The sequence below is a fragment of the Sminthopsis crassicaudata genome, chromosome 6 (genome assembly GCF_048593235.1).
Source record: "Sminthopsis crassicaudata isolate SCR6 chromosome 6, ASM4859323v1, whole genome shotgun sequence".
In the NCBI taxonomy this organism is placed as follows: domain Eukaryota; kingdom Metazoa; phylum Chordata; class Mammalia; order Dasyuromorphia; family Dasyuridae; genus Sminthopsis; species Sminthopsis crassicaudata.
Window position 1 is genome coordinate 117,663,178 of NC_133622.1, and position 27,340 is coordinate 117,690,517.

Here is a 27,340-nt window from a genome sequence, read left to right on the forward strand (position 1 = left end):
GGGGGCAGCTAGGTGGCTCAGTGGATAGAGCACTGGCCTTGAATTCAGGAGGACCCGAGTTCAAATCTGGTCTCAGACACTTAACACTTCCTAGCTTTGTGACCCTGGGCAAGTCACTTCACCCCAGCCTCAGAAAAAAAAAAAAATTCTTTCCTGTCCTTTGTTCTTCTCTCTGACCACAGAGCAGGGGGGAATTTAGTACTCAGAACACCATCACAGATAGACCTCCTTCACAAAATTTAATTTCCTCTATCAGCCCTCTTCTCAACTCATTACCCACAATCTGCCAAATATACCCGCTCACTTTATTATCTGAAGCAAATCTAAAGATTTCATTCTGGTCCACTTTCTAATAATTATACATTCTGTTCTTTCCACTAGGACATCCTCCTTATTCTTCTCCACCAAATTATCCTCAGCCCAGATTGGTCTGTGCACTCCCCAAAGTCTTTCCAGACTTGTCCCTGAGGATTCAAGTAAGCTTATCAGCTCAATAACAATTCGAATTGTTCATTATTTCTACTCAATTGTCCAAAATTTTTGCATTAGAAGTATCCATTTCTGTGCATCTATAGTTTGACTGTGAAAATATCATATGTGTTTATGTGTCTACTGGTTCTGTCACTTTTATGGTAACTTCAAAAATCATAGGCTTGAATGGTAAGGGACTTCATAGGTTAATTGTAAGCGCTTCATTTTATAGAAAGAAAATTCAGGCTAAAGGAAATTAAGTGGCTTATCTAAATCACACTGAAAGCAAACTTCAGAAGCATGATTTGAACCCAGCTCCTCTTCCCACTAAACCATGTGTTATTTTCTCCATAACTTTCCAAAATCTAGACTCCTATTTTTCTTTCTTGATATTAAAATATTTTTAAAAGTAAAAGAAGCTCTTTGTTGCACTATAGTAATGATTCACCTATAATTGGTTCAGGGAAGAGAGCATTGAACCTGGAGTCAGGAAGGCCTGAGTTCCAATTCAGACTTTACTTACTAATTATAAGACCCTTAGGTTCCTCATCTGTAAAATGTGGATAATAATGGCAACTATCCTCCCTGGGTTATTGTGTGGATCAAATGAGATAATATTTTTAAAAGTTTTGCAAACTTTAAAGCATTTGTTATTATCATTATTATCCAGCATTCAGTTATTTGGCAATATCAGCTCTGGCAAACAGAGCTGAAGGGCAGGAAGTAAACAAAAGAAGGCCTCTGAACAATCACAATAGATGAAGCAAAATTCACAATCCTAAAGCTAATTTGTGTGACTCAAGGTCACCTCAAGTTCTTTTTTTCAGATCAATTTTTCAGATTCAATTTTAAATACAATTCGAATATCCTGAGCAGAGAGAGGAGATGCAGTATCTGATTTCTCTGCCACAGAAGATGAAAAATAACAAATTAGAAGAGTAGAAACAGTGACAGCAGTTAAAAGTGACAGCTTAAAGCCTGACACTGAGGGCTAAGACAGAAAAATTATAAAACATGCACTTAAAAAGCACAGTATTCTGAAGCTAATTAGAGTGTAAAGAACAATGCCCCCCCCTCTCCCACCACTATGAGGCTTATAGATTGGGTGACTTGTTCATGTTCATAAAGTTATGAAAGAAAAAATATTGTGTAAATGTAAATAATTATTTTAAGCACTTTCAGCTGGGTTAGAAACAATATCCAGGAACCTATCTTTCTTTTTTAAAAAAAGAAAAAATTTGCCACTTTAAAAAAAAAAAAAAAGCATAAGAGAAACAAAATTTTGGAACTTGGTCTAGGTGACTTACCAGAATTCTGAGTGTCATTTCTTACTGTAGGCTGCAAGAGTTGATGTACTACTTTTATTTCAGTTGGTGGTAGAAATGATGGCTTAAGGCTAATTTTAACCATCTTTTGTCCTGTGTGTTTATTAACACTCCAAATGGCACTTGTATTCCATTCTGAATAATACATATTTTCAACAAATAGAGACATTCCAAAATAATGGTATCTACAGAAGAAAAAAAGATGAAAGAGGAAAACAAAGTGGCTGTTCTTTTCCATGGCTTCAATATTTAATTTTAAACATTGAAGGCACATTCATAAGTCACACTTATAAAATATATATTATATGCTTTCCTGACAACAACTTTGTGAAGTAGGCAATATATGTATTTATTGTTATCCAGATATGTCCAACTCTTGTAATCGCATTTGGGGTTTTCTTGGCAAAGCGTGTAATTTGCCACTTCCTTCTCCAGCTCATTTTTACAATGAGGAAACTGAGGCAAACAGTCAAGAAGTATTGATGCAGGTAAACTTTGTAAAAAAAAAAAAAAAAAAAAAAAAAAAAAAAAAAAAAAAAAACCTGTATCCTTTTGATCTGTAAAACTATCATTCTGAAATTGTGTACCCTTTTGATCTGTTAAGAAAAAAAAAATAAAATAAAATGGGAGATTCCTAGTCTCCCAGGCTCCAGAGTCTATGAGAGAACATATTTCTCAGGCTGGGCCTTTTTAAGACAAATCACTGTCCTCCTTCCCTCCCCTCCCCTCCCCTCTCCCTTTGATAGCCAGATCCCCATTCAAATTCTATTGGAGATCTGATATTGAGTGACAGAAACTCCAGGATGAGTATCTAGGCTTGGGGAGGGAAGGAGGGGAAGACTTTCTTTTCAACCTGAAACTTGAACCTCAAATTTCTATAAAGGATATTTCTAAACTGATCCTTGCATAAGTATGGAGTAGGACATAGCTGCCTGCCATGATTCCTGTCTGCTATGAAGACATTCTGTTCTCAGCGAAAATCTTTTTGTTATTTCTCTGAAACTGAAGAAGTCAGTCTCCTAGCAAAGCTGACTTCTCATCCTACAATAAACGTTCCTTTTTGCCACTTAAACCTTTAAGGTTCATAAATTCTTTCACGAAGGACCTGCGCCAACCAGAAAGGGATTCCTACAACTTTCTAAACTGCCTGCCACTAATCTTATCAGTATCACATAGCTAAGAAATGTCTGAGACCAGATTTAAACTCAGAAGGATGTGTCTTCCTGACCTATCCTAAATCCTATTCACCACCTATTTCATTGGCCCTAGATTATATGTTATACTGATGTGTATAGTTGTGGAGGGCAGGGTTGGCCAATTGCTACCAGATTATATTTTTAGTCTCTTCTCTCTTCAGGAAGGTAGTAAAATAGAATCTTTCTTTTCTAAGCCTTATCTACTTGAGGGGTGCTGTGTATGGATGAGGTGGGGGGTACGGTTTAGAGCATTATTTTTTCTTTCCTCTCTACCTTTCTCTCTGTAGATTTAATCAGCCTTACTTTTCAAAAACAATTAGCACATATTTAGCCTAGAAGTAATATAATGGCAGCTAAATGAGGCAATGGATAGGCCACTCAGCCTGGAGTCAGGAAGGTGGATGACCCGGTACAAGTCCTTTAACCCTGTTTGCCTCAGTTTACTCATCTGTAAAATGAACTGGAGAAGAAAATAGCAAATCATTCCAGTATCTTTACTAAGAAAATCCTAAGAGGCTACAAAGAATTAGTCCAATTGAACAACATCAACAACAATATAATGTCCCTTTCTCTGATATTTTATAGAGTTTACATCAGGTGAAAGTAGTTCAGAGCCCTCAGGAAAATTGGCTTTCTATCTTTATTTAAATTTTGTGTATTTTCCAAGAAATTTTGGCTTCCTCTATTCCCCCCTTCTCAGAACTGACTAATTATACAAAATAAACTTTCATATTCTACCCCAGATTTCATTATATAGGAAGCAAAATCAGTATAAAGGAAATACATGGTTAAAGGAAGAGAGATGAGTCCTAGTTACTTGAAAAGCATTCAAAATTGCCCTCAATATCTAAAAATCCCCAGCTCCTGTCTAAGTTCTTTTTTCCAAGTTGCTACAAAGTCCTAAGAGTCCAACTCAATCTTCACCTTCTCTATAGCAGCTCAGCTTTTCCTCTTTGACCATTTCCCTCAGTCACTGCTTCTCTGCAGTGCAGCTCATTGAGTTCTGGCCCACAGGATACTGCCATTGCTCATGTTGTTCCCATTCCTTCCTTTCAGTTTAGTTCTTTCACAGGCTATATAAAATCTTTAAAAAAAAAAAAAAAAAAAAAACTCCCAGGCATGACACATCTCCTTCTGGCAAAAGATTATCCTAGACTTGATTGTTCTCCGAGATCAGAGAGAATATTTGTATCTCTGAGCTAAAAACCCCAGAATGTCAAGCAATTCAACTAACTCTATTATATCCAGATGCAGCAAGTAAAGCTGCCCAAGGTCAAAGAACTAGCACACATCAGAGCCACAACTGGAGATCAGGTCTTCTGATGGTAAGATCAGAGTTTCATAAGAATCTTGTTAATCAGAGTCTGATTGAATTCTATGCTCAAGATCTGATGTCCTAATAATCTGTCACTTATCAAAAAGCTATTCAAATGAACATAAATGGAAGAACAAGAGAAAAGGAATATAGGTGAATCCCCAGGTTTGATAGTTACTCACTTGAATCGCCTAACTTCTATCATAAAATGTACCATTTGAAATATAGATAGGTAGTACAGTGGATAGAGTAAAGGACTTCATAGTCAGAAAGATGTGAATTCAAATTTTGCCTTAGATATTGACTAGTTGCACAATCCTAGTAAAGTATTTAGCCTCATTTTCTTCATCTGTAAAATGGGGACAAGAGTAGCACCTACCTCATAAAATCATTGGAAAGATTAAATGAGTTAATATTTGTAAGGCACTATATACATTCTAGCTACTATTATCATTTGCTCATGCAATATGAAAAATATTTTGATAAAGCAAATGCCCATCATTTGGAAAATAAACAAGCTGAAGTTCATGAATATGATGAACTTAATTGTTCTGTAAGAAAAGACTATGAAGACTATAGAGAAACATGATGAAAAAATGATAAATCAATATACACTGGAATAAGCAAAACTAAGAAAACAGTAATACACAATGAGTAAATGAAAACAATTTTAAAACTCAAAATTAAACTGTGTGACTATAATTTTATCCTGAAGTTTGGTCCTAAAAAAAAAAAAAAGAGAGAGAGATTCTGAGAATGTATTTCCCTTCCTTCTCTCACAGATTGGAGATTGACAGCTGATGTGTTGATTAATTTTGGTGAGCTATTTTTTCCATTTTTTTTGTTCTTTCAGACACAGAATGTTTTTTCGGGTTAGAGAGATCAGAAGGATATATTGGAAAATATTGCATAAAATGAATAAAGTCACAGTAATTCTAATATCTACCAAAATGGTAAAAGCAGAAGTAACTGGTCTTTCTTATTGGTCTTAAGTAATATTCTATTTCCTTTAAATCAAATGCAAAACTTACTGTGTAAAATAACTCAGCAGGTGAACAGAGCCTCCATCATAATTACAGGAGGCAACATGAAGGTCACTTTCTTCACTGCTGTCCTGAATCCAAAAGAGTCTCTGCTCAAGGATGTCCAGTGAGATAATTTTAATTGTTTGTGATCTCTGCATTAGAATCTTCACATCTGTCCCATTAAGATTTGCTCTGTTTATAGTGCTAGTAATATTATTTGCCACCCAAAATATAAACCTGAATAGGAAACAAAAGAAACAGAAGAATAATATTTGGAGAGTTATAATGGCCAATTTCAGCAATTGCCAACCATTAGATTGTGTCACAAAAAGTGTAAGCACTTTTGGCAAAAATTCAATTAATATGATGTTGGTTCAGCGAAAATGGCCAAACCACGCTGTCTTCCTCACAAAGCTTTCCATATGTGCAATCTTTATCCTCTGAAGGCAATTGATATCCAATTTCTAATATTTTTTCCTCAGCATGTAACAGTTGTTCCTTAAACTCCTTACAATAGGCTCCTTTTCACTTCTCTGAAAATAAATTCTTTTTTAAAATAGCATATAGTGTTAGCACTTAAAGGAACTTTATGGTCCTTTGGGATCCACCCCAAATCTCTCATCTTTATAAATCAGGTAGGTTGGTTATTGTCCTTCATTCTCAAAGAGAATCAAAATGACATAACTATGTCAAGATCAAGGTACAATTTGTCTGACTGTAGTTGATCAGATTGAATATGAGATCTGATCATTCACTGATTCTTTCATTGTATTACCCATGTTCAGACCCTCATCACTTCTCAGGTAGATTACTGAAATTGCCTAGCAGACTATTCTTCCTGGAATCTTGTCTTCTCCAATAAATCCTCCACACTGATACTTGAATATTCATACTCTGTCACTTCTAAAAAAATGTTTAGTGATATTCCATTTTTTGCTGGATAAAGTATAAATGTTTGATATTAAGATTCAAGACCATGCACTACTATATATGTATATTTTTAATCACTTATTTTAGAGGCATGATACTTTAGAAGAGAGTCAACACAGTATTGTGGAAAGTATGCTAGATTCAGAAGCAAAATGCCTGGATTCACATCCCAGCTCTGCTATAGAAATGAATCTATATGATCTTGAGTAAGTCATGTAATTTTTTTTTAGGCCTTAATTTTCTCATCAGAAAAATAAGGACATCAAATTTTATGCCTGAAGCTCCTTTCATATCTAAAACTATAACCTTATGATCTGAACTTTTCATTCTTAATATATCTTACTACTATTCTCTTTCTTGTACTTACTATATATTCTAACCAAAGGAAAATATTCTCCATTCCTTTGTTCACTCTCCCTTCCTATACCTTTTTCATGCTCTCCCCTATGCCTTGAATAGAATCTCCTTTTTCTCTCCCTCAATCTTTTAATGTCTTTCTTCTTCTTTGCCAGCAAATTAAGATGCTACCTCTTCTGTGAAGTAAAAATAATTTTTTCTTTCAAAAATTTACAATAGATCTTTTATCACAGAATCACACATCTCTAATGTGTCAAGCACTGGGCCAGGTACTAAATGAAGATACAAATACAAACAATGAAACTATTTCTACTCTCAAGGAGCTCACAGTCTAATTTGATTTAGAATAAAAATGAAACAATAAATAAAAGTAAATACATTGTAGTTAAATATAGAATGGTTATTAAGGGAGAGAATTAGCCATTGGGAGGAGTAAAATTTTCATATATAAGGGATGTTTGACCTGTAGTTTGAAGAAAAATGGATTTTATGAAGTAAAAGGAAAGAATTACAGAGATGGGATATGGATAGTGCAAATGCAAAGAGTTTTGAGATAGAGTGTTCCGTGATCAGAATATAGATAAGGCCACAAGGCTATAGGGAACCACTGGAGATGATTTAGTGAATAACAATCTTAGGAAGTAGATGCTATTACTAACCCCCATTTTATAGATGAGGAAAACTGAGTCTAAGTGACGCTAAAATATCCAGGGTCACACAGTTAAAAAGCATTTGAAAAAAGATTCAAACTCAAGTTTTTCTGATTCCAGGTTCTGTCTCTCTCCACTGAGATCCTTAGCTGCATTTTAAAATGACTAATCTTCGCTTACCCAGTCAGTGTCACAGCCAGAATTTGAAACTGGGTCATGTGATTCTAGATTCAAGAAATGCTCTCCATTACTATAAACCCTGGATATTTTTCTATCAAAGTGTATAGTCATTGCATTAGTTTAATAACACATACTTTTCAATCACATCAGGAAGCCACCTTAACAATTTAATAGCAAACTAATGCCACTTTCCCTAAATCATTTTATTAAAAGTGAATGATGCTTGTGAACTTTCCTTCACATTTTAAAGACTATTATTATTATATCAGAAAACAGCAAGAATTTTACCTTTTTATTGGATCAAGAACAATATTTTTAGGATAATTTAAGTCTTTCAAGAGGACATGAGAATTGTTCCCTTTCATGTCTGTAGTTTCAATTGTTCCTTTCAGTTGATTGGACCAAACAATTTCTTCATTTATCCAATTTATTGCCATTCCTGAAATCCCTTTCTCTGTACGGCACAGAGTCTGTGAAATAAAAACTTTATGAGTTATTAACCTTTCCTTATCACCAACAAGATGCTTTTTTTAAAAATCTGTCATTTTTAAGCATGTCACCATTAACTGTTCTATTCATTAACATCCTATAATTTAATTATAATTAAACTACTTTGAATAAAATGAATAAACCCTGAATTGCTACTTTTATTTTTTCACTTCAAAATTACCATCCCAAATGAATCTCTAAAATGATACTTCTGAATTTACATGTACCTATTTCTTGGCCCAACATTCATTGTCATAGCTTTAAAATAAAAAGGTTCTCAAAATATTCATATCATTAGAATCAAGTATTGAATGGGACTTTTGCAATAACTTAAACTGTCTTAAAAGTGAAATCTACATCATTTAATAACAAAGCTTACTCAAGTTCATCACAGTGATTTCTAAAATTTAATCCAAGATTTCAACCAAACCCACACATATATAATAGTTTATCAGAATATGACAAGATGCCATAGAGTTCGTGTATCAGGTTTGGAAATAAATGAACCATATATACTTTATTTTATTCTTGTCCTACCCTGCCTGCCTCTCTCTGTTTCTTATCTCTATATTTGTGTCTCTCTTTCTTGGTTCTGTCTCTCTCTGTCTCTCTGTCTCTGTCTCTGTCTCTGTCTCTGTCTCTGTCTCTCTCTCTCTCTCTCTCTCTCTCTCTCTCTCTCTCTCTCTCTCTCTCTCTCTATTAGGAACAATTTGTGCATGGATTTCTTATGGATCTTTCTAGATGTGAGACTGAAAGGATTATTTTAAAGATTCTCAGACTAAAATGAAATGCTCTAAATTTTCTTCATGTTTTTTAGATAAATTTGCCTCTTAAAATAGAGGCAAAATAGATAAAAATGCCTCATTCATCTGTTATTCATCTTTCTTTCTTTTAAATAAATACCCTTAGAGTAAGAAAGTTGTCCTTCTAAATGTTAGGCAGGCAAAAGGCACCTACTATAAGACAGCATTATGTTAACCATCTTAACAAGTATTTTTTCATTTGGTTTTCACAGCAATTCTGCAAGGCAGATGCCATTATTAATTCCCATTTTACAATAGAGAAAACAGAAAGAAAGAGAGGTTGTGATTTATCGAGAACTCAATATTTACTGATTCTAAGGCCAATGTTCATTCCACTGCATCATCTAGCTGCCTAAATGCAACAGCTTCCTAAAGGTGAGAATAAATAGTAATATACATGAACAACCTGTCTTAAATATAAAATATGGTAAAATATGGATTTATAGTTTACAAAATTGCATCCACATTTTGACACTTCTCTTTCTTAGTAAATCTTTGCACAATATTATCATTAACTTGTAAAGTAACCTGTTATACAAATTATATAAATAGACTGTTAAACATTTAGCTTTTGGAATAATAATTGTTTTAATTTTCATTTCTTTCCATACAATTCTATAGGAGTTTGAGTTTAACCTGGCAATATTTACTGGTATCTCTATCACTCTAAAAATACATTCAATCAATTACCTGTCAAAAAGATTGGCTATGGCTGAATGGGATTTTGTTGGCCAATCCACAGATTCTTAACACTTGTTGGTTTTGGTCTATATTATTGGTCACATTGGTGAAATCATAGCTGTTTTGAATAACAAAAAAGTCTTTACTTGGAAAAATGTTCTATTATATTCATTCTCATTTAGTGTATCTTGGAGTGTTTTGGCATAGGTATTGTCTACCCTAATACTCCAAAAGGGACAATGTTGTGAAATTTTTATGAGCTCTGCACTCTTTCTTCTAACTATCTATAGAGACACAGAATTATGGGCCTGAAGCCAAAAGACTAAGGTGCAAGTTCTGTTTCTGTCACTCTCTAACTATGTAAGAGTATTTGACTTCTCAGAACTTTAGTTTCTCCTTCAGGAAAAAATAAACTGTTCTCTAAGGAAGATAGGAAAATCAATGATCTCTAAGAGGTTCTCTTATAGCTTCTAGAATTCCTATCACCAAAACATTCATCACCCTTTGGCCAGCCTTGTCATGAACCTCACCTAAGTTAGCTAAGCTTGTGCTCAAACAGTAGACCAAGAATTTTATCATTAGGTCCATATTTAAAGCCTTTCCAACTTTGTGGGACCTGCCCAGAGTTTCCATACCTACTTCACAGGATAGCTGCAAGTGTTCAGTATGCTACAAAAGTGCTATGGAAACATATAGACTCATCATAAATTCTTATTCCAAAGAAAATCCCTGAATATGCACAGCACCAGAATGACCAAGTCAGAAAATCTAATTTTGGGAAATCAGGTAAACATTGTTTATCTGAATTAACTAATCATTTTACTAAATTGATTAGTCAGTTCAGATAAAATTATTACTCTCATGATCCCAAACAGCACAAGCTAACACAAATCTAACATGGATACAAGAAAAAACTGTGAACTAGACCCTTCCAACAAATTAGGATTAGCATTATTCTGGAATTGATACAATATTGGCCACTTCCTGGTACGCATCTTAGAATCTCAAATTCTATTGTCTTTGTGTCCCCAACCAACATCCCACAAATGCTATGAAGGCAGGTACTTTACCTCTTTCTTTGTGCCATTCAGGAATACTTTTTGCAGAAATCCTCTTTCTAAGTCCACCCAATAAATTGTCTCCTTTCTATAATGAAAATCCATCAATACTGTTATGCCAGCATTAGCTACCACTTGTTTGTGATTAGTTCCCTCCATGTCAGTCCTAAAGATAGTGTTTCCATGGCTGAAAATTAAGAAGGGTGCAGGACCTGTGAGGGGAGGAAGAAATCAAACCATACATTCACATCATTTTAAAGAAAAATTTCAATTAAATTATTTGAAAATTACACCAAATAGAGGTAGAATTATTTGGTAGCAACTCATCATCTAATCACCATCATTCTAATCATCTTCATTATCCATCAGGAAAATAAGATACAAAATTATGGTAGTTGGGTCATGGCTTTCTAAAAATATGCAAATAATCTTTATTAATTAATTATGGGAAATAAATGTCACAAAATTGATTTGGGTTAGTGAGGAAAATGAATTTCATAAAAAATAAGATAGCTTCCCTCTATCAAGTAGGCTACAGTTAATGAGTGGAAAATCTGTTCTGATCTCTAAAGCATGAAAAATTCATGTGTGCTTTAATTTAAGGCCAATGTTTTATTATAAGATACTAAAAATTAAGTTACAGTTGCTAATGTAAATATACTTGAAATTATGTCCTCTTCCCCACCTACCCTCTCCCTCACTTTCATCTTCTGATTGGTAAGTAGGAAACACAGAAACAGTAGTAAAGAAGAGAAGAGAAAAAGAAGAAGGGAAGCACAAAATTGCAGTCCTAGGTCATGTCAGAAAGACTTAACTAAGACCAAGCCTGATTTACTCCCATCTTCTCTGTCCTTCTGGAGATTTAAAATGCATCCCTTTTTGTCAGTGAAAGGTATCTTCTTAATTGCTGTTGATCTTGTAGTTGCCAAACTTTCACTGTAACCATAGTTTTTTCTAGTATTCCATAGTCAAAGAAAGAGTTAAAATCATGTGGAATTTTTAGATTTAGGGTAATGAGATCCTCTTTCAGATTTTCAGCATACAAAATTTTGTACCGGAAGAAACTCTCCATTTGTCATTCTCATTGTAAGAACCGCTGAATTCTCAATGACAGCTTCCCTAGAGAACACTCACTTCTCCAGCCTAAGATCTAAGATTTCTAGAAATTAGAAATTAGGTTGATTTAAACCACAAGTTTTTTGAAGTCAATGATAATAGGTACTATGTTCTCCTAAGTGCCTAAAATAATGTTACATACCTTCTAGACATTCAATAAATAGTACTATTGCATAGTGGATAGAGAACTGGCCTAGAAAGCAAGACCTAAGTTTTGGCTATGAAACCCTGGCAAGGCAGTTAGTCAATCAACTAATAGTTATTAAGCAGCTGCTACATGCTGGCCTCAAATCTGAAGTTCCAATCTGGCCTCAGACACTTACTAGATATGTGATTCTGAGCAAGCCACTCAACCCCTATTTACTGCATTTCCTAATTTGTAAAATAAGGATACACTAGAGAAAAAAATTGGCAAACCACTCTAATATCTTTGCCAACAAAGTCAGACACAACCAGACAGCTGAGTTCCAAAAATGTGCTGTCATTGAGTTACCTGCTGCTGTTGTTATTCAGTTGTATCCAACTTTTTGTGATCCCATTTAGGGTTTTCTTGGCAGAGACACTAGAGTGTTTTGCTATTTCCTTCTCCAGCCAATTTTACAAATGAAAAAAGTGAGGCAAATTGAGTTAAATGACTTATTCAAGGTCACACAGGCTAGCAAGTATCTAAGACCAGATTTTCACTCAGAAAGATGAATCTTCCTCATTTCAGACTTGGCACTCTATCCACCATACCAGTAAGTGCCCCTCAAAAAGCTATGCATTTTACAAATATCTCATTTGATTCTTACGACAACCCTAGAAAGTGGATGCTACTATTATCCCCATTTTACAATTGAAGAAACTGAAGCAAACATAATTAATGACTTGCCCAGGGTCACACAGCTATTAAATGTTTGAGGTCAGACTTAAACTCAGGTCTTCCTATATGTAGTATTGACTGAAAAAAAAAAAAAGATGAAAACAGTCTTTAATAATATTTGTAGTGTTATCACACATGATTATTGTGAGGCTTAAATGGAAAAACATATGCAAAGAACTTTGCACATCCTAAAATACTTTATCCTTTGAGATTGGTAGATTGCTGGAGTCTGAAAATTCTAGGCTGCAAAAGTGTTGAAGCTGAAAGGATGTTTATATTAAATCTAGCACTAATATGATGAGAAGAAGAAAAATATGGGCAACCAGGTTGCTCATGAAGGAGAAAAGTAGCTCAAATTCAGAAACAGTAGGTCAAAGTTTTCATGCTGAGTTACAGTTAATTAGTCTCTAAATGACCACTTAACCAGCCTGGGATATCCAGACTTTTTTTTAAATTTTTATTATTTTTATTAATAAATTTATAATTATAACTTTTTTTGGACAGTACATATGCATGGGTAATTTTTTACAACATTATCCCTTGCACTCACTTCTGTTCTGAATTTTCCTCCTTCCCTCCTTCCCTCCCCTAAATGGCAGGCAATCCTCTACATGTTAAATATGTTATAGTATATCCTAGATACAATCTATGTGTGCATAACTGAACTTCTTGTTACATAGAAGAATTGGATTCAGAAGGTAAAAATAACCTGGGAAGAAAAACAAAAATGCAAACAATTTACAGTCATTTCCCAGTGTTCCTTCTCTAGGTGTAGCTGTTTCTGTCCATCATTGATCAATTGGAACTGAATTGGATCTTCTTTATGTTGAAGATATCCACTTCCATCAAAATACATCCTCATACAGTATCGTTGTTGAAGTTGAAGTATATAATGATCTCCTGGTTCTGCTCATTTCACTCAGCATCAGTTGATGTAAGTCTCTCCAAGCCTCTCTGTATTCATCCTGCTGGTCATGTCTTCCAAAACGATAATATTCCATAACATTCACATACCATAATTTACCCAACCATTCTCAATTGATGGACATCCATTCATTTTCCAGTTTCTGAGTCACTACAAAAAGGGCTGCCATAAACATTTTGGCACATAGAGGTCCCCTTCCCTTCTTTAGTATTTCTTTGGATATCTTAACTTAAAGTACTTTGGGTACTATAACTTAAAGAATAAAAATAAAAACTTTATTCTTTGCCCTACCTGTTCAGCTCAGTATTCAAAGAATTACAAGACAGGAAAAACAAAGAAACTCCTAGACTTGGTAGCTATCTGAGTGTTAAGAGGGACCCTAATTAATTCTGTGTAACATTTCCCTCCTAGCAGTTGATACTGATACTCAAAAGATGGTAATAAAGAGAAGTTTGGCAACCATAAGACCAAGAAAAACAATATTCTCAACAAATAATGAGGTGATGACATCACTAGAGGACATGAGCAGCCTTGCAACATTGGAGGTACATTGTTTTAGCTATAGGTCTATCTTATGTTTGCACTTCTTCACATTTCCAAGACACATTCTCCCTTTGTGTATTCCCTTCATTAAAGCTCCCTGTTTATAAGTGTTCTTTTCCATGCATCTTCTTTCCTGCTATTGATAAGATGCCTTAGTAGAAGGCCACTTCATTTGCTATGATGTTAGAATAAATGCAGAAATAGTTCAGACCATGATACAATAAAAATTATATTCAATAAAAAGCCAGGGAAAGAGATTAAAAATCAATTGGAAATTTTAAAATATAATTCTAAATAATGAGTAAGTCAAACAAATCACAGAAACAATCAATAATTTCATCCAAGAGAATGACAATGAGACAACATACCAAAATCTATGGGATGCAACCAAAGCAGTTCTTGGGGGAAATTTATGTCTCTTAATAGTTACATGAATAAAATAGAAAAAGAAGAGATTAATGAATTAGGTATGCAACTAAAAAACCTAGAAAAAAAACAAATTAGTTCCCCAATTAAATATCAAATTCAAAATCCAAAAACTCAAAGGAGAGATTAAGAAAATTGAAACTAAGAAAGCTGTTGAACTAATTAATAAAACTAAGTTGCTTTTATTTTATTTATTTATATTTTTATTTATTTTTATTTATTTTATATTTATAAAAAACAAAATAGATAAACCTTTAATTAATTTGATTAGAAAAAGGAAAAAAATTATCAACATCAAAAATTAAAAGGATGAACTTACCATCAATGAAAAAGAAATTAAAGTAACAATTAGGAGCCATTTTTCCCCAATTGTATACCACCAAGACAGAGACACTCTAATTGAAATGGATGAATATTTACAAAAATATAAATTGCCCAGCTTAATGGTGATGTAGGATAGGAGTAACTGAAAGAGGGAGGAAAGAGAATGAAGAGGGAGAGGAGGATATCAAGTGACATAGAAGAACATGTCCAAATTTGAGAATCAATATATTTGAATTTATAATTCTGTAACAGAGTATCTGAATTAAATTTAGAAATCCATTTTAATCAGTGAGTCAATAAGTATCTGTTAAGCACCTACTATTGCCAAGCACTATACTAGATGTGCTGGAATTACAAATAGAAAAATTAGTTCCGGTCATCAGGGAGTTTATATTCTACTATGGGAATGCAATCATTAAATTTCACATTTTACATAAAATTCCCAGAGCCATAAGATAATCTCCCTAGTCACCAGTTTCTCAGTCAAAGTGAAAGAGAACTAGGGTTTCCTAAGAAATTATATCTAATTTACAAAAAGCTTTGAAAGTAAAAAAGTATATACACTAGTTTTGTGCTTTTCCCTAGATTCATGGTAGAGAAAAAAGAAAGAGTGGATAGAAAGTGTGATGGATTGAAGAGAAAGAGAAAAGAGGAAGAAGAGGAAGAGGAGAGATGACAGGTAACAAGAGAACAAAGGTGTATAAAAACCCTATTACAATATTATCTTACTTTAAGTCTGGAAGTGATAAACTGTCTTCTAAGGTTCACATAGTTCCTTCCTCAACAGCTTTGGCGAGTTTATTTTGGATGAAATGTTGAGTTTAATCACAATTGCTTTCAGCCCCCAATTAGGAAAACTCCTAATATTTGGGCAGAGATTGAGCTCTCTGCCTAAATTTACATTTATATTTATCTCTAACTAATCCCAGACCTCTGTGATTGAAGAAAAAATTTCATTTACTGGAAATGTTTAGTAAAGGAAAAAGCAGGTTATATTATTGTCCATAAATACTTTTTGTGGATAGATAGGCATTAGGAGAGGAAGTAAAGGAAAAAGCTAACATTTTCTATAGACCTCCTTTAACCTGAATCTTCTCATGTGAGATGCCTATAGGGCCAATGACTCTCCTCCATATCTCCATTCTCTGATATAGTTCAGTTCTATCTTTGATCCTCAGAAATGACATAATTGCTCCAAATCCCCCTTTCCAAACTCACATCGTAATTTATAGATGATGCCTGGGGAAGAGCTGATTTTCTTCAGCCTATCCAAACACAGCTCTTGTGGAATGCCACTGCAGTTCAAAGAATTTTTCCACTTAGGATAAGACCAATGAGACTGATTGAGTTGGCATCTAATCATTTTCTTACAGGTGGGGAGGAGAAAATGAGTAAATATTACAGATAGAAAAGATGGAGTCAGAGAGGAAATAAGAGCTACTTTTGAGTTTCTACCACTATGTGAAATGTGATGAGCTACAATTAAGATTCTTAAACACTGACCACCAGATTCTGGAATATTGACTAAAAAAAAAAAAAAAAAAAGAGGGTAAAAAGAAAGGCTTCTGCTCAGTGAATCTGCAGCTATGTTGGGCGATTTAAGGAGTAATTCATGACTACTGCCAACAGAGAATGAAAAACATATAATGCTGTGACTTAAGCCAACCTATCAATGGATCAAACAGACTCCACATCTAGACAACAGAAACAATCAAACAAGAAGACCAGAGAATTGGTGAGTTGAATTCATAATGACTGGGGCCAGAGTGCCAAAGGGACAGTCAGGAATTTTCCCAGTGTCCTGTGGTGTTTCCATTTTTAGATCTAACAAAGAGAATGATGCTGGTTCTTTATTCCTACAACTTAGACTACCGATCTGGAATCATGAGAAATTGTCCAGTTTCCTTTGCAGATGGAGTCTGCCCATGTGAGCTACAACCAAAATGATTTTGCAGCATACTGACTAGATTTTTAAAACCGCCAAATTAAATGCATGTAACACCAAGGCATCTTATGTATTTGGCTTCATGCTCTCATAGTCAGAGAGCTAATCTGAGGAAATGGAGGCAAAAAGATTTGTTACTTGCCCAAGGTCACACAGTTAGGTAGTATCTGAGGCCTGATTTCAAATCAGGAAAATGAGTTTTCCTGGCTCCAAGCCTAGTACTTTATCCGTTTATTAAGTGCTGCCTACTATGTTCTAGATATCTCTTTATACAATAGGGATACAGAGATAGAAATTAAATAGTCCCTGCCCCCAAGAACCTTTTGTCTAACAGTGAAGATAATAGGTACACTTATAAAGACAGAAGATGATAAATAATAACAAGTAATATTTACATATCATTTTAAGATTTGAAAAGAGCTTTACAAATATTATTTCATCCTCACAAAAATCCTGGGAGGTAAATGCTATTATTATCCACCTTTTACAGATGAGGAAAATAAGACAGGTTAAGTGATTTGCCTAGTGTTACATAGCTAATAAGTGTCTGGAGCCAGATTTGAACCCAGGTTGTCTTGTGACTCCTAGTCCAATGTTCTATCCCATGTATCACTTCAATGCCTATCAAAATAAATACAAGGTAATTTGTTGCTTTACTAGGGTACAGTACAGGAAAGGCTTCCTGGAGAAGGCACTATCTGATTTCAGCTTTGAAATAAATTAGGTATTTTTGGAGTGAAGAGATGGGAAAGGACCAAATTACAAGTATGGGGAAACTGCCTAGGAAAAGACAGACAGTGAGAATAGAGGCAGAATATCATGGGTAAAGAACAGCAAGACAGGCAGCAAGTCATGGAAAATCCCATTCTCCAAAAAATTAAAAATTCAGATAGAGGGCAATGAAAAGCTATATGGTGTGTATATCATACACAGAACACATGAAAAAGAGTAAATAATAAACCTGCAAAGGACCATCTGAGACAAGCTGTAAAATAATTTATCAACAGAGACATTTGCATTGGACCCTAGAGGTAAAATAATTATTGGAGTTTATTAACCAAAACTTTATTGCTTTTAGTCAAAAATGCAAATATCACTAAAAAAAAGTTCTTGATTATTGAACAACAAAAAAAAGCAATAACAAATAACTCAGTTTCTAGAGATAAATGTTTGGTATTTAAATTTTGAAAACAGACATAGGATCCTTTGGAGAATGATGGAACTACGAAGCCCCTTTGTTATTATAGCTTTTTATTTTCAAAATATATACATGGATAAATTTTAACATTCATCCTTACAAAACCCTGTGTTTTATTTTTTTCCCTTCTCTCCCCTCCTTCCCCCAGTTGGCAAGTGATCCAATATACGTTGAAAATGTGCAGTTCCTCTCTATATATTTCCACAAATATCATGCTGCACCCCCAAAAAAAAAATCAGATTAAAAAGGAAAAAATTGAGAAAAAAAACAAAATGCAAGCAAATAAGAACAAAAGAAATGAAAATGTTATGTTGTGATCCACACTCAGTTTTCACAGGCCTCTCTCTGGGTGTAGATTGTGATGCCCATGTTAGCATTCTTGGATACCTTAGAATCAGCCGGAGTCAAGATAAGCAAAAGTCCTTGGTCTTTATTCTTGGTTTTTAGGGGTAGAAGTGAAGGGAATGGACACAGGATCTCCAAGACCTCTCCTCTCCTTGTCTACCACCAAAGGTAACTCTGGCTAGTCCTTCCTACAATTCTCTACATATACCAAAAGATTGAACAAACACAGAATAGTGGAAAGGGCCATTTTCCAAGCATATGCTAATAGAGTATTGTCCAATTGGTAATTAGCCTTAAGTGCTCGGTTGTCCAACTTCAGTGCATCAACTCAGAGCTTAAGCCCTTTATAGTAGATGGCTCTCATCATCATAAGATCATTGGAACTGAATTTTCCCATTGTTGAGAAGAGCTACATCTATCAGAATTGATCATCATGTAACCTTGCTGCTGCCACGTACAATGATCTTCTGGCTCTGCTCATTTCACATAGCATCAGTTCACGTAAGTCTCTCCAAGCAGCTCTGAAATCATCCTGCTGATCATTTCTTATAGAACTATGATATTCCATAACATTCATATACCATAACTTGTTCATCCACTCTCCATTTGATGGGCATGCACTCAGTTTTCAGTTTCTTGCCACTATAAAAAGGGCTACCAAACACTTTTGTCCATGGGAGTCCACTTCCTTCCTTAATGATCTCTTTAGGATACAAGCTTAGTAAAAATATTGCTGGGTCAAAGGATATGCAAAGTTTGATAGCCCTTGATAGGCAAAGTTCCAAATTGCTCTCCAGATTGATTGAATCAGCTCACAACTACACCAACAATGTATCATTGTCCCAGTTTTCCCACATCCCCTCCAATATTCATCATTATCTTTTCCTATCATCTTCACCAATCTCACTAGTACTTCAGAGTTGTCTTAATTTGCATTTTTCTGATCAATAATAATTTATAGCACCTTTTCATATGACTAGAAATGGTTTTAATTTCTTCAACTAAAAATTGCCTGTTCAAAACCTTTGACCATTTATCAATTGGAGGATGGCTTGAATTCTTATAAATTTGAGTCAGGAATTATAAAGTCTCAAATAAAACCTTTACATGTCCATATTACATCCCCAGTGAGTAATTAAATATTTATGCCAGAGCCCCTGAGTCATGGCCAAGTTATCTTTACCAATCCTATCAATTAATTGAGCCTTATCAATTTCAAAAATCTTGAATTTAATGCATTACATACCAGACACAGCAAATTAACCAACAAAGTTCTTTAAATAAATAAAGTCAAGTTACCAAATAAAGTATGACAATGTAGTCACTTGCTTGAAACTGTTATATTGTTGTGACAGAGCAACTAAGTGAAAGAGGAAGGTCTCAGAGAAGGGAGAAGAAAAGAGGGATTCGCAGCAGCACTTGTTTTTCTTTTCTTTCATACTATTGATACAAAATAGTGGGAAAGTAATGGAGTGCAGGGGCTGGGGGAGTGGGAAGGTTTCCTGAAGAAGGTGAGATTTGAGCTGATGATTGGATGAAACCAGAGAAAGTGAGGGGAGAGTGGTATGGCAGGTGTGGGATGGGGTGGGGTAGAGCATCATAGGCTAGGGAGACAGCCAGTACAAATGTTTGGAGGCAGGAAATGACAGTCTTGTGCAAGGAATAGCAAGTAGATTGATGCAACTATCTCCCAACTTAAAGTTCCAACCAAATAATATACACCTCTTTCACTGTGCCTTCTGAAATGTCCATTCCATAGGCAACAAACTTCTTTTTATCCTAAATCTTTTCTTCTCCTAATTCTTCCATCTTCTAGTTATCAGTAAAACCTTGACTTCCTTCTAATAACACAAGCTCTTTTCACCTTTTCATACTAACTATACCATGACTGATTTCCCTAAGCATACTGTTCAGGAAAGGGAAGTTGGAATACTCCTTGTTCCCTACTGCCATTTCTATCACTTAGTGACTTCTCTTTTGAGATTCGTAAAATTTGGTTTTTTCCCTTTTATGTCTACCATCCTGGTAGCTACTGTCTATATACCTCTAGGTCATACCTCTTTATTCTTCTATGTGTTTGGTACTTGGCTCCTCCCAGCTCCTAACCTCCTACCTGAGAACATCAATGTAGATACTGAATATTCTTCACACACCCTAACCACTCAATTTCTCAACCTATTTCACATCCTATGACCTACTTCTTCATCCTGCTTCAGCCATACACAAAGATAGTCATATCCTGATCATACCATCACCCACAAGAATTCTAAAATCCCTTTAACTAACCATATACTATTGGCTTTCTGCCTTTCCCTACCTTTCTTTACCAAACTCTACTTTTTGTCTTTTACTTTAACCCCTCAACTCCTCAGTTTTCTTCCATGCCACTTCCCCCTGAATTAGTCACTCTCTTCTTTTCCTTATTTGAGCCCTTGTCATATCATTAATTGTACCCTACCAAACCTCAGCCTTGGATCCTTTCCACCATCTGCCATCTTCACTCCTATAAAGGTTTTGTGGAATAAAGTGACTTCCTGAAAATTATGCAGCCATTCTGATTGGATCCACTACAGATTTATGTTATATAAATTCCACTAAGCCTTCACTAATGGCAAACAATCCTACTATATTTTCCATGCCTAATCACTATTTCAGTCTCCACAGCAACTTTTTCAAACTTTTTTATCTTTCTTCAAATTTTTCATGGATTATCCCTCTCAACTGAGAATACCCATTCACATTTTACAAAGAAAAAAAAAAAAAAAACCTGAAGCCATTTAACGTGAACTCCCTCTTCTTCCCTCTTCTCATCTCTATTACATAGATGTTTTCTGCCACTCTCCTCCTTCACTCCTGTCTTGCATCAAAAGGTGGCCTTATTCCTTATTGAGGATAAGCTTTTTTTTCTGCAAAAGCAATTCCATTCCAATCTGTCATCCTTCAACAGACTGCCCCTCTCTGTCATTCACTCTATCATATCTCTTGCTGTCTATTGGCTCCCGTACTGTGTAAAAACATGCCATATCTCCTCCATTCTCAAAAAACTTCATTTGATCCTTCCATTCCTACTGTCATCCTATTTCTCTTCTGCTTACTCTAGTTAAACTTTAAAAACATCATCTATAATAAATGCTTCCATTTTTCTCCTCTCAATTCCTTCTTAATCCTTTACAATTTAGTTTTTGGTTTCATGATTCCACTGAAATTGCTGTCTCCATTGTTACCAATGATCTGTCAGATCCAGTGATCTTTTTCTCAATCCTCATTCTCTTTAACATTTCTGCATTTTTTTTAACTGTAGACCACTCTCTTCTCTAGATCTTTTGGACGTCATTCTTAGTTTTCTTTCTTCATTTCAGACTACTCATTCTCAATCTCCTTTGCTGAATCCTCATCCAAATCACACTCTATAGCTATGAATGTCCTACAAGGTTTTATCTTAGGTCCTCTTATCTTCTTTTTCTATTCAATTTCATTTGGTGATCTCATTAACTCCCATGGGTTTAATTACCATCTCTATGTTGATTATTTTCAAATCTACCTATCCTCCTCAACTTCTCTGCTGACATCCAATCTTGCATCTGCAAATATTTTTCAGACATTTCAAACTAACTATCTTTAATTCAACATGTCTAAAACAGTACCCATTATCTTTTCTCCTAACCTAACTTCTTTATTATTGTCCAGAGAAAGACCATCTTTTCCAGTCTCTCACACTTGCAATCTAGGTATGATCCTCTACTTCTTACCATCTCTCATATTCCACATTTAAGCTATTGCCAAGGCCTGTCAGTTTTACTGTCATCTCTTAAATATGTTCCCTTCTCAACTAATGAAAAAAAACTCAGAGGAAGGTGGTCTAAGTGTACCTGATCTAAAGCTATATTATATAGCAGCAGTCACCAAAACCATTTGGTATTGGCTAAGAAATAGACCGGTAGATCAGTGGAACAGATTAGATACAAAGGACAAAAAAGGGTACATCTATAGCAATCTAATCTTTGACAAACCCAAAGATTCCAACATTAGGGATAAAAATTCATTATTTGGAAAAAACTGTTGGGAAAACTGGAAATTAGTATGGCAGAAATTAGATATGGATCCACACTTAACACCATATACCAAGATAAGATCAAAATGGGTCCATGATTTAGGCATAAAGAGGGAGATAATAAATAGATTAGAGGAACAGAGGATAATCTACCTCTCAGACTTGTGGAGGAGGAAGGAATTTATGACCAGAGGAGAACTAGAGATCATTATTGATCACAAAATAGAAGATTTTGATTACATCAAACTAAAAAGTTTCTGTACAAATAATACTAATGCAAACAAGATTAGAAGGGAAGTAACAAATTGGGAAAATATTTTTAAAAACAAAGGTTCTGACAAAGGTCTCATTTCCAAAATATATAGAGAACTGACCATAATTTATAAGAAACCGAACCATTCTCCAATTGATAAATGGTCAAAGGATATGAACAGACAATTCTCAGAGGAAGAAATTGAAACTATATCCACTCACATGAAAGAGTGTTCCAAATCACTACTGATCAGAGAAATGCAAATTAAGACCACTCTGAGATACCACTACACACCTGTCAGATTGGCTAAGATGACAGGAACAAATAATGACAAATGTTGGAGGGGATGTGGGGAAATTGGGACACTGATACATTGCTGGTGGAGTTGTGAAAGAATCCAGCCATTCTGGAGAGCAATCTGGAATTATGCCCAAAAAGTTATCAAACTGTGCATACCCTTTGACCCAGCAGCGCTACTACTGGGATTATATCCCAAAGAAATACTAAAGAGCGGAAAGAGACATATATTTGCCAAAATGTTTGTGGCAGCTCTTTTTGTTGTAGCTAGAAACTGGAAGATGAATGGATGTCCATCAGTTGGAGAATGGTTGGGTAAATTGTGGTATATGAAGGTTATGGAATATTATTGCTCTGTAAGAAATGACCAGCAGGAGGAATACAGAGAGGCCTGGAGAGACTTGCATGAACTGATGCTGAGTGAAATGAGCAGAACCAGAAGATCTCTGTACACTTCAACAACAATACTGTATGAGGATGTATTCTGATGGAAGTGGAAATCTTCAACATAAAGAAGATCCAACTCACTTCCAGTTGATCAATGATGGACAGAAATAACTATACCCAGAGAAGGAACACTGGGAAGCGAATGTAAATTGTTAGCACTAATATCTGTCTGCCCAGGTTGCATGTACCTTCGGATTCTAATGTTTATTGTGCAACAAGAAAATGATATTCACACACTTGTATAGTACTTAGACTATATTGTAACACATGTAAAATGTATGGTATTGCCTGTCGTCGGGGGGAGGGAATAGAGGGAGGGGGGGGCAATTTGGAAAAATGAATACAAGGGATAATATTATAAAATATATATATATAATAATAAAAAAAATAAATAAAAAAATAAAAAAAAAAAAATATGTTCCCTTCTCTTCTTTGATATGGCCACTACTCTGGTACAGGCTCTTATCATCTCCCATTTGGAATTCTACTGAAGGGTCTTCCTACCTCAAATTGCTCACCACTCCAATTCATCCTCCATTCAGCCATCCAAGTCATTTTCCTAAAGAACAGGTCTAACCACGTCACTCTTCTATTCAATAAACTTCAGTGGCTCTCTTTTATTTTTAGGATCAAATAGAAAATACTCTTTGTTATTTAAAGTTCTTCTTAAACTAGTCTCCTCTTAGCTTTCCAGTCTTATATTTTATTCAGTACCAGTCCTCTTTGACATAGTAACAGTGGTTTCTTTGTTGTTCCAAAAATAAAACATTCCATCTCTTGACTTGGCATTTTCTCTGATTATTCCCCCATGCTTAGAATGCTTTCCCCCCTATAGTCTACCTCCTATATTCCCTGGTTTCCTTCAAGTCCCAGCTAAAATCCTATCTTCTACCGGAAACTGTTCTCAACCCTTTCTAGTACCTTCCCTATTTTATTTCCTGCTTATCTGTATAGAGCTTGTTGTACATTAGTTTGCTTATTGTCTCCCCATTCAGTTTGGAACTCCTTGAACACATTAGTTTTTTGCTTCTTTTTATATTTTAAGTGCTTAACATAGTACCTGGCACATAGTAGGGAATGTGGATAGAATAAGTGGAGGAAAGTTCAAGTATAAGAAGACTGGAAAGATAGGCAGGGACCAGGTTGTGATATACCAGAGGACTTTATATTTTATCCTAGGAACAAGAGAGAGACAGTGAAGAATATTTAGTATATATTGAGTTATAGGAAAACCATTCTGGAAGCTGAGTAGAGAATGGATACAAGTGGAGAAAGAGATGAAGAAATTGAGGTGGATTTGCCCTGAGACATACAAATAGTACTCATTAGAGGTGCAATTTGAACCCTGTTCTTCAAACTCCAGAGTTGGTCCTCTTTTCCACTATATCATGCACAATTTGTAGTCATGTCCGTGAATGCTTTCATCCTTGCTTGACAACTTCTTTCCATAGTTCCAATGGACGTTTATACATGAATGCTTATAAATTTCATAAAGATTTTTAGTGAGGCCTTTTTTCTTATGTTTTATCTCAAACAGAATCTTGGCGAACTTTATTAACATAACCAGAAGGTTTTTAATTAATATTTTAATTTAATATATTATTAAATTTTTATTTTGAATTACTAAATATCATAATTATAAAATAATAAATAATTACATATAATATGTAATATAAATTAATTTTTTTCTATTTGCTTCCTTAAAAATTCTACCCAGAAATCTAAAGGATTTTTTAAAAAGTTCTAGACAATACCTCTGGAATCTTGCTGGTCCTGACTCCACTAAATTTCATTAGCATTAATAAGACCACTTTTTATAAATCTCTTGCATACCAAGAAAAGATTAAACCCCTTTGTGTGAAGATCTTATAGTGAACAGAATAATTGTGTGCTTCTGTAGCAGAGAAAAGAACTGGGGGGAGGGGGCAGGCAGACTCAAAGCTCAGTCTTTACAGTTGAGTAAACGTCCCAAAGTATTCAGAATCACTATTTAAGGAAAGAACTTATGATGGTGAATGCTTTTAAAATTAATAATAATAAAAATAACAGAAGATACTATCAGATTTTTTTCTTTGAAAAATACTTGGAAGAATGGAGAGAAAAGATTTTTAAGGGATTTAACATTTTTATTAGAAAGCAACTATCCAACAGTTGTTTCAAGGAATATTTCTCAGTGATGCTGTAGAGTCTTTCTGTATCCTAGCAACAACTTATCCCACAATAAGAAGTGCCCCAGTAAATGAAATCCTCTTACTAAACACAAAGAGGGTCTACAGATTGCTCTGAGAAACAAGAAGAGGGCAGGATTCTGCTAAAAGGCCCTTTTCTGAGCTTTCTGTCCCTGTGGAGGAGGCTTTGCAAATCAGGGTGAACCATAAATCATCTGTCATGGGTTTCATCTTAAATGCCATCCCAGAAAGCTATTCTACTTTGCTACATGTCCTGAGAAATGCTTGGGAAACTCAGCTCCAGGGAAATATTAGCATGCTAACTAAGTCAGACTATAGAGAAAGGGAGAGTGTGAAGTTATGATCAGTAAATGAGAGTACTAAACCAAACGAGGGCCGAGGTGAAGGGTGGGTAAATAAATGCCAGACTTCAAAAGAACTAGAAGGTCAAGAGGTGATGAGAATAGAAACCCCTGTCTTGGCATTTGGTAATCGACAACCTTGGTGACCATGCAAACTCCCAGAATAGAGTTTGTCTTGGAAAGAAAAGCTGAGATAGCCAGCGGGTGAAGGAGTGGGGGTGGGGAAAAAAAGGAAAGACCTCATCAGAGGAAAAGAAGAGTCTTTAATTAGCAATTCAGTTCAATGAAGGGGGAATCATGTTTTGGTAAAATACTGGGGAATTAGCAGGATATTCAATAAAACAGAAGAGCACTTTCAGATGTAATAAACAGATATAATAAAACTGAAAGTTTTAGAGCTAGAAGAGGCCTTACAAGCAACACTTTTATTTTAGATGAGGAAACTGAGACACATAGTTGTGATATGACTTGCTCAGTTTCACACTGCTATTAAGTGTCTGAAGCAAGATTCAAATTGAAATTTTTCTGCCTCCAAGTCCAGCACTACTATCCACTGTCATCTAGCTGCCCCTAATCTCTTCTTAGATGTACTCTGGGATGGCTTTAAGTTCTAGATCAATAACCCTATATAGCTTACACACTGCTTTCCTCACAAGGAGTGCAGTAAATAGTCCAAATATTAGTATTTCTATTTTACACATATGGAAACTTAGCCAAAAATAGCTGTAGATCCTTGGATTGGAAAGGACCTTAGCAGCCTTGAATCTAACCATAATTATTTTATATATGAAGAAACTGAGGCTAAGAGGATGGATGAATTGCCTAGAGTTGGTAATGAATAAACAGAAGATTTTTTCCACTTAATATCCCAATTTTTCCTGCTCCAAGATGTTTCATGGAACACCAGGATTTCATAAACATCTCTAGAGATTTCTAGAAAGCAATTTATTTTATTAATATCAGAACTATTGCATTGAAGGATAAAAGCTCCAAAATCTCAAAAGTTTGAAAGCCTCAGATTTCAAATTATATTTGTAGATTGGTGGTGTTACAATATGCTGATGAGTTAAGACTTCTCTGATAGAAACTTCCAGGGCACAGCCAAGATGGCAGAGAGGACACACATTTCTTTCTGACCTTTTCCTTCAACTCTCAGACTAATTAGCAAATCCAACCTCTGAATTAGCTCTGGACACGCAGAATCCATGAATATTGGGAATGCAACAAATTACTAGCAGAAGATAATTTTGAAGATCACCAGAAAAGGTCTGTTACAATTGGAAATAGGAGGGAAGCAATCAAGCCCAAACAGGCTGAGCATAGACATCACAGGCTGGTGCAGACTCTGGCGTGCTGGAAAATCTACAGGGAGGAATCTACAATAGTGTTGGTCATTCTGCCCTGGTTGCAAGCCCAATAGATCAGCAGAGAAGTTAAAAAACATCCAACATAAACACAAAAAGTAAATAGTGGACCCCGGAATACCAGAATGTCACAGGACCTGGCCATGCCTACCTAGCATCAGGAGTGAGTTAGCACTGACCCAGCACAGCCACAGCTGCCTATAGAGGAAGCCACTGCTTGTGCAGGAAGCTTGG

The 27,340-nt window shown here is 35.1% G+C and overlaps 1 protein-coding gene across 3 annotated transcripts in view; it reads right to left on the reverse strand.

The window, feature by feature from the left end:
* Positions 1-27,340, reverse strand: part of EGF (epidermal growth factor) — a 148,597-nt gene that overhangs the window by 108,877 nt on the left and 12,380 nt on the right. For all 3 annotated transcript variants that reach the window (XM_074275420.1, XM_074275421.1, XM_074275422.1), the window contains exons 2-5: positions 10,493-10,692; positions 7,738-7,919; positions 5,339-5,569; positions 1,779-1,981 (exon numbers count right to left, since the gene is read on the reverse strand). In XM_074275420.1, the coding sequence (XP_074131521.1) occupies positions 1,779-1,981; positions 5,339-5,569; positions 7,738-7,919; positions 10,493-10,692 (816 nt within the window). The remainder of the gene's footprint in view (positions 1-1,778; positions 1,982-5,338; positions 5,570-7,737; positions 7,920-10,492; positions 10,693-27,340) is intronic.